The following is a 13,734-nucleotide window of genomic DNA, read 5'->3' as shown; positions in this document are numbered from 1 at the left end:
TACATTTTTACATGGATAAATGAATAGATCGCTCTGAGTGTGGAGCAGAATGACGCACTCTCCCCACTATTGATTTCTGCAATGAGGATTCACCCTCTTTAGATTTGTTTTTATTTATTTGCAGGTAATTTGTTATTTTGAGCCACAAAAACACTAGTAGCTGTATGTATGTGATTCAGTTCCCAACGTTCACCGAAAAGATCCGTTCAAAAATAACTTTATTCACGAACAAGCCTAATTACTGAGTTTCTACCAGCATGTTACATGTGCAACCAGAAAAAAAATAACTCTAGACCACCTTTACTCCACATGCAGTAACGTGTGCAAAGCTCACCCTACATTTAACAAATCTGACCATCATTCTATCCTCCTGATTTCGGCTTACAAGCAAAAACCAAAGCAGGGAATACCAGTGACTCGCTTAATACGGAAGTAGTTAGATGGCGTAGATGCTAAGCTACAAGTTTGTTTTTCTAGCACAGACTGGAATATGTTCTGGGATTCATCTGATGGCATTGAGGAGTATACCACCTCCAGTCAACGGCTTCATCATTAAGTGCTTTGATGACGATTACAGGCAACATCGCACTGAGCTAGAGGGTAAAGCTGCCGCTTTCAAGGAGCGTGACACTAATCCGGACACTTATAATAAATCCCGCTATGACCTCCGACGAACCATCAAACAGGCGACGCGTCAATACAGGACTAAGATTGAACCGTACTACACTGGCTCTGATGCTCGTCGGATGTGACAGGGCTTGCAAACTATTACGGATTACAAAGGGAAGCCCAGCCGCGTCACAACCAATGACATGAGCCTACCAGATGAGCTAAATAACTTCTATGTGCGCTTCGAGGCAAGCAACACTGACGCAAGCATGAGAGCACCAGCTGTTACGGACGACTGTGTGATCACACTCTCCATAGCTGATGTAAGACCTTTTAAACAGGTAAACATTCACAAGGCCGCAGGGCCAGGCGGATTATCAGGATGCGTACTCGGAGCATGCGCTGACCAACTGACAAGTGTCTTCACTGACATTTTCAACCTCTCCCTGACCGAGTCTGTAATACCAACATGTTTCAAGCAAACCACCATAGTCCCAGTGCCCAAGAATGCCAAGGTAACCTGCCTAAATGACTACCAACCCGTAGCAATTAACTCTACACTCACTCGACCCGTAGCACTACACTCTACATATGCCCTCTACTACCTTGACTAACCCGTACCCCTGTACATTGACTTGATACCGGTACCCCCTGTGTATAGCCTTGTTATTGTTATTTTGTGTTACTTTTTTAAAACTTTAGTTTCTTTTAGCAAATATTTCCTCACTCTGCACTGTTCGTTAACGGCTTGTAAAGTAAGCATTTCACGGTAATGTCGACACCTGTTGTATTCGGAGCATGTGACAACATTTTCTTTGATCACTAACCGCAGTGCTGCTCGTGACAAACTAAGCATTCATTTTCCACAATCATGTTCATTGATACTCCGTAGGGTCAGCTTGCTTGTACATTTGGGAGTTGAAACATAAATGGTATTATTACAAAGGCTAAGTTCTCCTCTATTACAGTAAAATGTCTTAATGTGTTTCTGTGTTCGTACGACCAATTTTATGTCAGCTCAAACGCAAATATCGAGTTGAAACTGCTTGTTGTCCGTGTGGGGGGCAAAAAGCAATATTTTGTCTCTGTTGTTGAGTGGCAGGAGGAGGGTCTTGGTGTGGGTCTGGTTTCCTGGTTGCTGACTAGATTAATCCATCGTCATTCATCAATTTAAATCACCTCTACATGCAGAACTGCTTCCACTCAGCGACGGCCTGATGTTCTCCTGTAGAATTCTCTGATACAGAGCTGAATTAATTGTTCCTTTTATTCAGGCAAGTCATCCAGATCCTGAGGCAGCAAAGCGTCCCCAAACCATCACACTTCCTCCACAGCGATCCCAATTGAGATGTTGTGGCATAACTTGAAACGAGAAGTTCATGCTTGAAAACCCACATGTTGCTAAGTGAGAACAGTTCTGCATGCAAGAGTGGGCCAAAATTGCTCCACAGCAATGTGAGACTGAGCAACAACTACAGGAAGTATTTGGTTGCGGTCGTTGCAGCTAAAGGTGGTGCAACCAGTTATTGAGCGTAAGGTAGGGCTGGGCGATATGGCCAAAATATCATATGGTATTTTTCAAATTTATGATGGTATTTGATGTTTATTTGATGTTTTTGATTAATAAAAGTTCTAAATTTTCTTTGAGTAGTGCGTGACCCTATTCTACATTTTTTTCAATGGGTCTTTATCCATTTGGAATGTTTTATACTGTTCAATTCAACTTCAACCTAAAATAATTTCCTGCGTTTCCATTAATTTCTGCATTTTCTGCGCTCATTTGAGATAATTTCCACACTGCCACGATTTGGGCAAAAATACTATGCCTTTAACCAAATGTTGCAATTGTGATTTCGATCAAAACACTTGGGTGAGCTTTTGGAATCATGGAAATAGAATGTTTATTATAATGCTATATTTAGAATATAAATAATAGTGGGCACTTTGAATACAGTGTTTGACATGACAATGAATGAAAATGCCATGGATGAGTTATTGTGACAGGGTAGGATCCAAAGTGATGTTCAGGGTTTACATTTTTTTTTTCTACCTTTATTTAACCAGGTAAGCTAGTTGAGAGCAAGTTCTCATTTACAACTGCGACCTGGCCAAGATAAAGCAAAGCAGTTCGACACATACAACAACATAGAGTTACACATGGAATAAACAAACGTACAGTCAATAATACAATAGAAAGTCTATATACAGTGTGTGCAAATGAGGTAGAATAAGAGAGGTAAGGCAATAAATAGGCCATGGTGGCGAAGTAATTACAATATAGCAATTAAACATTGGAATGATGAATGTGCAAGTAGAGAGAAATACAGTATGGGGATGAGGTAGTTGGATGGGCTATTTACAGGTGGGCTATGTGCAGTGATCTGTGAGCTGCTCTGACAGCTGGTGCTTAAAGTTAGTGAGGGTGATATGAGTCTCCAGCTTCGGTGATTTTTGCAGTTCATTCCAGTCATTGGCAGCAGAGAACTGGAAGGAAAGGCAGTCAAAGCAGGAGTTGGCTTTGGGGGTGACCAGTGAGATATACCTGCTGGAGCGCGTGCTACGGGTGGGTGCTGCAATGGTGACCAGTGAGCTGAGATAAGGCGGGGCTTTACCTAGCGGAGACTTGTAGATGACCTGGAGCCAGTGGGTTTGGCGACACTTATGAAGCAAGGGCCAGCCAACGAGAGAGTACAGGTCGCAGTGGTGGGTAGTATATAGGGCTTTGGTGACAAAACGGATGGCACTGTGATAGACTGCATCCAATTTGTTGAGTAGAGTGTTGGAAGCTATTTTGTAAATGACATGGGCGAGGATCGGTAGGATGGTCAGTTTTACGAGGGTATGTTTGGCAGCATAAGTGAAGGATGCTTTGCTGAGAAGTAGGTTTATTCTAGATTTAAATTTGGATTGGAGATGCTTAATGTGAGTCTGGAAGGAGAGTTTACAGTCTAACCAGACACCTAGGTATTTGTAGTTGTCCACATATTCTAAGTCAGAACCGTCCAGAGTATTGATGCTGGACGGGCGGGCAGGTGCGGGCAGCGATCGGTTGAAGAGCATGCATTTAGTTTTACTTGCATTTAAGAGCAGTTGGAGGCCACGGAAGGAGAGTTGTATGGCATTGAAGCTCGTCTGGAGGTTAGTTAACAGTGTCTTAGGGGACCCTATAATCTTTGGCTACATTAAATCTTTATTCATATAGCCAACATATTCATGCTTTGTCTATTCCTCTTTGATTTAGAAGATACTGTTGCACAAACGACATGCTGATTTAAGCCTCCACCAGTACTGGTATCAGGCTGTATTAGCTAGCTACGTTTGCTCTGACTCAGTACTTTTTATTAGCTAGTATAGCTAGCCAGCTAACTAGTGATTAGCATTAGTGGCTAACACGATTTAGCTTAACTTGCTAAGAAAATACAAACTAGCTGTTTGCAAATGTAAGAAACACAAACTAATATTGTAATTATAGAACACTTGTGGATTTATATTTAGATCACAGTGGAAACAACATCGTTGTCATCAGCATTGTTGTATGTGCTGTATTGACCATGCAGACTGAACGACAGTGTCTCGTGGTCAAGCAACAACAAATGTGCTTCTTGAGTGACGGGGTGGGTCTAGGTCTGTGGAAAGCGGCATGGAGAGAGAGCGCGGAGAGGGATGACTGAGTAAACTATAAAAATGGATGTTACACACAGCGTATCACATTTAACAAACCAAACATTCAAATACCGTTATAGAAGGCAAGGTAAAAACCCAAACCAGTTCGTGCATAAATACCGGTGTATAGTAAAATACGGTATATCGCCCAGCCCTAGTGTAAGGGGCAATTACTTTTTCACACACGGATATTGGGTGTTGGTCAACTTTGTTCATGAAATAAAATACATGTTATTTGTAAACTCATTCCCTTTATCTAATATTAGGTTTTGGTTGAAGATCTGATAACATTCAGTATCAAAAATAGAGAATCAGAAAGGGGGCAAACCCTTTTTTTCACGCCACTGTATCTGAGAGGTTGAAGATGCCCTTTAATCCCTGTCAAGCCAAGACTTATCTCTTGGTTTTATTAGACTGTGATTACACTTTAACCTGTGTGGTTAAAGTTTACAGAAGGGGTGAAGGAGACGAGACCAAAAATACATACACGTAAAAATGAAAAAGGAAAGAAAATTGTTCTTGCGATAGACATTTGGAACATCGCGCTAAAACATGGAATTTGAATTTATCGCCCAGCCCTACTCTCAGCGCTCTGCAAGTTTATCCTAATTATCTGGTTCCTCGTTGCCAGTGTATGAGGAAGTACACAACAGCCAATGTAGGCGTAGTTCTTGTATTTCTGGTGGTGGATCAAAGGAATGATACAGTTATGCTCATTGCTCAACTCTAACTTTCCCACGCTGGCTCGTGTCTGCTGAATGTCAGCCTGGTCGTATGACAGAGGAATGGGGAAGGAGTGTTAGTCTGATCTGCCACATGGTTCCTCTGTCTGTACTGTAATGCTGCTGGAGAACATTACATTAGTTTCCGTCCCAAATTGCACCCTTTTCTCTATATAGTGCACTACTTTTGACCAGGGCCCATGGAGAATAGTAATCATGGGGGTGGGATCAATACGGTTACATATCGGGATATCATTTTTTTACTTTATCGTGTCTCGTTTTTTTACTTTATCGTGTCTCGTTTTGACTATCACAATATTATTTTTGCGCTAGTTGGCTGTACCTGCACCAAAACTCCAGTATTTTTCCTTCATAGCTTGTTCTCCATCTTCTTTTGAAATAGGGAGTCAGTTTGTTTTCAGCACTTTTATTTATTTATTTCCATAACTGATCAAAACTTTTTTTATGGCTCCCCTTTGTCCATCTGCAGTATATGAGTAATATGTTTGGAACATGGAATCTTAATAAAATTACAGTATAGAATCGCAATACATATTGTATCGGCACCTAAGTATCGTGATGATATCATATCTGGAGGTCCCTGGCAATTGCCATCCCTAGAGATTAGGGTGCAGTATTGGATGCATATGAGGCTGAGCCTCATATCTGGGAGGGGAATGGGGCTCAGAGTAACCAGGGGAAAGAATTTCCATTTCATGTGATTAGATTTTATAGGCCTAGATTCTTATCCTAAAATAATTTGCTTGGTTTTGTCTTTTATATCCTTGACTGTGACCACTGAATCTAAACCCCAACTTTCTCTCTAACCCCCCCTTCCGTCCACTGCCCAGATATGTTCAGGCGAGTCGTGCGAGCGAGCAAATTCCGTCATGTCTTCGGCCAGGCGCTGAAGAATGACCAGTGCTACGACGACATCAGAGTGTCGAGGGTCACATGGGACAGCTCGTTCTGCGCCGTCAACCCCAAGTTTGTCGCCATCATCATAGAGGCCAGCGGAGGCGGGGCCTTCCTGGTCCTCCCTCTTCACAAGGTGAGTCTGGGATTATTGACTATAAACACTGCATTGTGTGGATCTATCAGTGGGTTTCACAAGGAAACTTATGTCAAGCGACAGAGGGTTTCTACATTCATATTGTAACGGGCGTCTAAGTCGTTCTCCTCCTCGGACGAGGAGGAGCAAGGATCGGACCAAAATGCAGCGGGTGATGAATACATGATGAATTTATTTAGACAAGACGAAACACGAAGTACACTTGAATAAATTACAAAATAACAAAAACGACGTAGACCGACCTGAACATGAGAACTTACATAAAACGAAGTACGCACGAACAGGAACAGACTAGACAAAACGAAACAGTCCCGTGTGGTACAAACACTGACACGGAAGACAATCACCCACAAACAAACAGTGAGAACAGCCTACCTTAATATGGTTCTCAATCAGAGGAAACGTCAAACACCTGCCCCTGATTGAGAACCATATAAGGCTAATTAACCATGAACCTAAACAAGAAACAAATAACATAGACTGCCCACCCCAACTCACGCCCTGACCATACTAAACAAATACAAAAACAACAGAAAACAGGTCAGGAACGTGACACATATGGGCATGTGCACTTGCTGCCTGAACAGATTTGGACTATGGCCTAGTTTGACCTATCCTCACTGTCTGTGGCTTTGAAACATACTTCAACCCTGCTCCATCCCACACACTTTGGCCTGGGCCAGGCTTTCAACGCTCCCTGGGTTTCAACACGCCCTGTCTGCCGGGAACAACCAGGCATGTCACACACAGCACAATTTACTGCTGACATAGACACTCACACACCCAGGGGAAATCACACATTGGCCACCTACAAATTCCAACCATGCAGTTTACAAACACAACTTTTTGTGTGCGGTCATATTTTCCTTAATCATTCATGAGGAAGAAGTAGCAGCATCACGGAGGCATGTTTCAGGCTGTGGTTGAGGACAGGGAGGACGGGGGGATTTCTAGCTGCGTGACTGTGGTCTCTGGTGGCCTGGCTGAGTGGGTGAGATGAAGATGGATTTTGACAGGCTGGGTTGCTAAGCAGTGCAGGCAGCAGTACCTGCTTGTGGTGGTCAGCGGAGAGAGACTACAGACTGACTGGCCCAGATGTGGGAGACTGACACTTTGGTACAAAACTCTATATTCTGGGGAAGATCCTATAGAGACATTTCTGTGTTTACAAACATTGCCGCACGAGGGGGATGCGTGCAAGTTGGTGGCAGAACACAGGGGAGTTCTTGTAGAACGCCAGCAAAAAACAGCCTCTGTACATGTTGCTTATGAGTGTGTTTCCAACTACTTTTGGATTTTAAGGTGCGTATGAATGTCCTGCTTAATATAATGTTTGTCATCGTAAACCAACTGAATTATACTTGTGGGGCGGCAGGTTGCCTAGTGGTTAGAGCGTTGGACTAGTAACCGAAAGGTTGCAAGATCGAATCCCCGAGCTGACAAGGTAAAAATCTGTCGTTCTGCCCCTGAACAAGGCAGTTAACCCACTGTTCCTAGGCTGTCATTGAAAATAAGAATTTGTTCTTAACTGACTTGCCTAGTTAAATAAAAAAATATACACTTCACCCAGTCAAATGGCTCTTTGGCTAGCTTTTGCTACAGCCTATGTCAGTGAGCGTTAGCATTCTAGCTAACAACTGCTGCAGCCATCATTTATTTTGCAAAGATCACAAGCAAATTATAATCTTAGACTGTTCAAGCAAGAATCAGAGCTTCATTGTAAGCGTATGAGACCCCAAAAAGTGATTTTTGTTTAGGAGTAATAACGTAAATCTAGTCTATGTTGAATGGGCAGAGATGGCTTTCTTACTGCAGCCAAGAGTCGTGCGTGACGTAAGCGTACTGGAAAGGGGTCTATTAGTGCTGTCTTTGTATCAACTCATTCTCTTAATAGTGACAAGTCTTTTTTTCACCTCTTCTACATTTTGAACAGAAAGAAGCTCCTGTCAGCCCAGAGGCAGTTCAGCTTTAATGACGGGACTCTAAATGACCCAGTCTTAAAAGATTCACAGTTCATTCTCATATCTCATTTATCGTCTTTGCTCAGGGAGGGACAAAACAGTACCGTAGGATGCTTTAGCAGCTATCATCCACCTTTATTCTTCTTTTTGCCTGTTGGCTTTCGCCTACGTCCTCCGTGGCGGGATGACACGTGTCATAGTGTCGTTAAAGTGGCGATGATGTAAGAGGATCATATTACTTAAGGGGTGTTAGGGTATTTTCAGAGGAAAGCATCCAAACTGGCGTCAGATATTTGATACAAGCAGGATGAGGAGGAGATGACGTCTGAGACATGGACACAATATGAATGCATACATGGGGACCAAGGAGGACAGGGCGGGGAGTGTTACAGTGCCTTTGGAAGCTAGGGTACTCCACATGGACACCAAAGGCCATCCAGACAAGCTTTTGCTTTCAGCTTTGCCCTTTTGTAGCAGCAAGGTGGTTTTCCAGTGAAAATGTCTGTTTTGCATACAGGGAGAACAATGTTAGTGTCTGTACCACTGGGATGATTGTCAGCTCTCCCTGAGTTGAGGGTTAGGAAACCTCACATAGGCTGGCTGGCTATCTCATTTATCATAGCGTTGTGTACAACACAAACTGAACCAAAGGCCTCTGGGGACGGAACCTCCCTGTGCTGCTCACCTCCATATAAGGGTCCTTGAAGAGCTCAGACCACTTAGGTCAGACACTCGTTGAACCCAACGGGGGTAGGGGGGGGGGGGCACTCTGGTCTGGAATGTCCCGCAGTAACCCCATTAGGTGTTATTACATTGTCATTAGTGTTTAGTATATGTCTGGCTGCACCAGACATACACGCACACACACAAACATGCGCGCAAACACACTGCTTGGTGGTGTTACTATTTTTCTGGTCCAGCAGTGCCCCAGTGTCAGCCAGCCAACCAGGGCTTGATATACCCTGTGTGACATACAGCAAGTGATTTATGTGTCTGTCTGTCTGTGATGTTGACAGGTCTGTGAGCAAGGCAGTGGGCCTTGTCATCTGACTCTGGCTTTGACACAGCTTTACAATACAGCTTCCGCCTGCCTGTCCCACTCCCAGGTCCCAGATCTGCTTCTGATTCTCTGTCTTCTGACAGATGATTCTGCTGTGGGCTTGTCTCTGACTTTGTACAGTAAGTGTGTGTTGGCAGAACATCGTCTGCTTTGACTGGTGGATTAAAAGTGGACGGAGAGCGTGATGGCTTTATGCGCAGATTAAAGGGTAATTTCCTCAGGCTATGTGTAAAAAAATAACTCTTGTTTTCAGATCTGCCTAGATACTGGCTGGCAGTGTAACTGGTGTGAAATGGCTAGCTAGTTAGCGGTGCGCGCTAGTATCGTTTTAATCGGTAACGTCACTCGCTCTTAGACCTCGAAGTAGTTGTTTACCTTGGTCTGCAAGGGCAGCATCTTTTGTGCAGCGATAGGTAACGATGCTTTGTGGGAGGCAGTTTGATGTGTTGAGGGTCCTTGGTTCGAGCCCAGGTTGGGGCGAGGAGAGGGACGGAAGTAACACTGTTACAGCTGCATGGACTAATCTCCTTGGAATCGTGTGGGAGATTTTCTTTTAATGTCCTATCAACAGGCCATGCTCTGAAACGCTAAGTAAGAAGAGTTAATATTGTTTCAAATTGCCATTTTGTGTTTTGAAATATTTGGCTTGTGGCTTTTGTTTCCACAATATGTCAAAATGAAACGGGACAGTAATCTTTTAGAGAAAGGACGGATCCATCTGGCTGCTATCTCCATATAAGCTTAGAGAACACGAATCTCTATGGCAGTGTGGAAAATATTACTCTGCCAACAGAGAAGTTAGACTGCATTAATATAAACACTGCAGTTTCAGGGTTGTAAATGGCTGTTGGGCTGGGACTCAACCCCTACACACCATGATGTTCAGAGGTAGCCTGTAACCTCTCAGCCTCATTGCAGGGTTCAGATCAATGTCTCTACGTGTATCTGTCCGACACACACACTGCCTTCTCTGCTCTTTTGCTGGGTCACACACCTACTCACACTATAGCCCATGTGACCGTGCGGCTGGCTGGCCCATCTGCCCGTGCTGTGCTGTTCCCAGTCTGTGTGGGCAGCCAGCTGCTCCGGGCCTTTGTCCCAGGCCTACTCCCAGCCAGGCCCATTCGGACTAGAACTGTTAAAAGACAGTTATTCAGACGTATTGAGGCAATAGGTTTAATCTGTCCATTCTGGTAATCTTTTGGGCTAAAACTACAATATGGGCACTCCTTTGTATATGGGCTCATGTTCTAAACCAGTGGTTCAAACACTCATATTTGACCATGTTCTGTTTGGACCAATCATCAATCTTTTAGCATCAGAAATCCCTGGGTGTGTGGACTGTGCTCACACATAAGTACTTTTTCACACACACACACACACACACACACACACACACACACACACACACACACACACACACACACACACCCTAAGTCTTACACATGCAAAGGGTGGTATTATAAGGGTCTTCCCCCCACTGCTCAATCTTTATTCCAGGATCCCTATTCTGCTACTGCTGTCACCACTGCTGCCGCTGTCCTGCTGACTGCAGATTTGACCATATATGGCCATTCACTGCTCCCCGCATGACGGCCTACCAGGACCATTTCCTCTCTGCCTTTCCATTGGCTGCTAGCATTGCCAGTTCTCTGATTTCAGGGATAGGCTGGTGAGGTGAGAGGGACCTAGATGAGAGATTCTTGAATCAAGTGGTGTCTCATTGCCATGTTCTGTTGGTTAGTAGGGACTATTAGTGTCATTGGTTTTCTAATCGAAGGTTTAGGACTATGCTTGCTTGTTGCAAATTTGTATTATTAGTAAGAGTTTCCGAATTGGATGACAGTTAAAAACATATTTTTTTCGAGCTCCCAGTTTTCTTTAACGCACTGAAATGGGAAGTCGGAGATTTCAGAGTTCCCAGTTGTTTTGAACATGGCATTAGTCTCAGCGGAGAGAGGGTGAGAGCAGCAGAGGGTCCGTCTCTCACGGTCCATGCTCTCTCCTTTCCTCCGGTGAGACAGACCAGAGCGAGGGGACAGTCTTCCACCTTATGGTGAAACTCAAGTAGCATCTGCCTCGGGCACAAATTCACATTGTTCCTTTGACCAGATACTTTGACAAAATACTCCTCGAACTTAAAATAGGCAGAACAAGCTGCTAATATTAAAAACACAGGGCTATCGATACACTTGGCTACTCATTCATTGCAAGTAGAGAAGCGTGTTATATTTTGTAGTAGTGTTGAATAAAAACAGTGACCGTGCTGAATTAAACGTGGACATGAACTCACTCATAAAAACAGCTCTTAGCTGTATTCTTTGAGTCTTTCTCTGGTCATGGGTTTAAAAGTTAAGAAATCTCACGTCGGCTAGTATCAACATTTGCTGTGGCCGGGGTCGTGGAAACTGTAGGTAGGCACGGTGATTTGAGCTATCCGATTGGCCAGTGCAGTAGGCGCTCTCGATTTAGCCACACATCTCCCGGTCCGCCGTGTAGGCAGATTTGGTCTTTTCAGACAAATGTAATGGTTAAAAATGGGAACACTTTGTTTGCCTACCCGGTGCACAGGACTTCTGAGTGCACCTAGCAGCGGTACCACCAACAGCGGTAGGTGATCAACTAGGAATGCCTTAAAGATCGCAATCGACCGGTTGGTGACCACTGCTGTAAATATTTTTGTTAGTGGGCTTTGTAAGAATGGTGGGCCCAGGAGTCGTTCCTCTTTTGATCTCTATGACAAACACTTTCCATAAGCAATAGATGTCCAGTTTCTCTCTCTCACTCCCTCTCTCTGTGTACCTGCAGGCTCTCTCCCAACCTGACTGGGACTGGGCAACCACATGTTGGTCTTGGCTCCTACCCTGCCGTCACTCATGCCTGGCCAGCTGTCCTCTGCTTTACCCCTCCATTACTGTGTTAAAGCTGGAGCAGACTTCCAGCCATTTAGTCAGAGCAGAGAGAGGGCCCAACTGTGGTGTCCAGCCTGACTGTACTGTACCCTCCCCTCTGTGCTGCAGTAAATCATGGAGACCAGCCCGGGGTCTGACTGGTCTGCAGGCTGTAGACTCAGCTGTGCTTTCAAGGCCATAAACTCACAAAGGGAAGTGGAAAAGTAAAAATATCCATGGTGCTCTGAGGGAAGCATGCTCTAGGAGGGCTTTTACACGCGTCACATGTTCTGCTTGTAAGGATGCGCTTGTGCGTGACGCCTCTCTTTGATTTAGTTATTGAAAGTGTTATTTTTGGTGTCATTGTCCATAAAAAATGTGTATCTTGTTATGAGGTTCAAGCACATTTTGTGCAGCTTCACTTGTTGCTACGCAACAGGTCTGCTTGCTTGACACACGTTTTCTCACAGGATATTATAGAGCACAGAGCCTAGTCCAGGTCCCTGGGTGTTCTGGTCATTAACATCAAAACACGTGTAGACCGTTAGGGACTGAGATTAGTCTTGAATGCTTAATTCAATCTAGCCTAGGCTTTATTTGATGGGTTGCCTCAATTTCGCATCAAGATTGACTGCGCTATTCAGCCCCGTTCTACTCATGTCGGTGTTTTGCTCAACAGGCTGTCAAATATCTCCACTCCCACATCGTCTACATGAAGCACACTCCTTCCCTGTCTCCTGTCTCTCCCACCGGGCTGGTTGCCATGGAGATGATGATCAGCGGTCTTGGCTAACCGTTCCTTGCTCTGCGGGTTTGGTCTATTTCAGGAGTAACTCTGTGTTCCTTGTGTCGTGGAAGTGTTATGTGATGTCACTTTAACAGGCAGGCATGTAAAGGGGCTGTTCACTGTGTTCCTAAATGTAGGGATTCTTACAACTCTGCCTGGTCTCTAGCTTAGAGCACTATTCTCTCTATCAGCGCCTATCCACTCACCTTAACTTCAACTTTGGCAAGTGCTCACCTTGCACCTTCCTCTCCGGACTGTTTCCAGTTGCACATAGTTGCTGTGGTTACTGGATGACATGGGGGTAAATATTATGACAGTGTAATAAGATTCAGGGCTGGCTGTGTCTTTGATACTGTACCTGCCAAGGTAGGTTGCCACAGGCCAGTCCTCCTTACTGCTCCTTATTATCTCAATGATAATGTAGTGTAGTTACCTGTTAACCTGAATTTAGCAGTGGTGGGAAAAGTATCCAATTGTCATACATGAGTAAAAGTAAAGATACCGTAATAGAAAAAGACTCAAGTAAAAGTGAGTCACCCAGTAAAATACTGCTTGAGTAAAAGTATTTGGTTTTAAATGTACTTAAGTGTAAATAGTTTCAAAATCATTATATTAAGCAAACCAGACGCCACCATTTTTATTTTGTATTTACGGATAGCCAGGGGCACGCTCTCACCCTCAGACACAATTTTCAGATCAAGCATGTGTTTAGTGAGTCCGCCAGATCAGACGCAGTAGGGATGACCAGGGATGTTCTCTTGATACGTGTGTAAATCTGACAATTTTCCTGTCCTGCTAAGCAATCAAAATGTAGCGAGTACTTTTGGGTGTCAGAGGAAAATGTATGGAGTAAAAAGTACAGAGTTGTCAAAAATATAAATAGTGAAGTAGATACCTAAAACCAACTACTTGAGTAGTACTTAGAATTTAGGAGGTTGATTTGTTTACTCTAAGCCTGTTTTTCATTAT

At 44.0% G+C, this 13,734-nt stretch overlaps 1 protein-coding gene across 1 annotated transcript in view; it reads left to right on the top strand.

Annotated features, from left to right (window-relative positions):
* The window catches only part of coro1ca (coronin, actin binding protein, 1Ca), a 53,020-nt gene that overhangs the window by 17,335 nt on the left and 21,951 nt on the right, over nucleotides 1-13,734 (top strand). Inside the window, exon 2 of the mRNA XM_038971125.1 lies at nucleotides 5,846-6,045. Coding sequence (XP_038827053.1) covers nucleotides 5,848-6,045 — 198 coding nt within the window. The 5' untranslated portion in view covers nucleotides 5,846-5,847. The remainder of the gene's footprint in view (nucleotides 1-5,845; nucleotides 6,046-13,734) is intronic.

The sequence above is a fragment of the Salvelinus namaycush genome, chromosome 1, assembly GCF_016432855.1.
Source record: "Salvelinus namaycush isolate Seneca chromosome 1, SaNama_1.0, whole genome shotgun sequence".
Lineage (NCBI taxonomy): Eukaryota > Metazoa > Chordata > Actinopteri > Salmoniformes > Salmonidae > Salvelinus > Salvelinus namaycush.
Note: the sequence above shows the minus strand (reverse complement) of the source record. Positions and strands in the feature narration are given on the sequence as shown.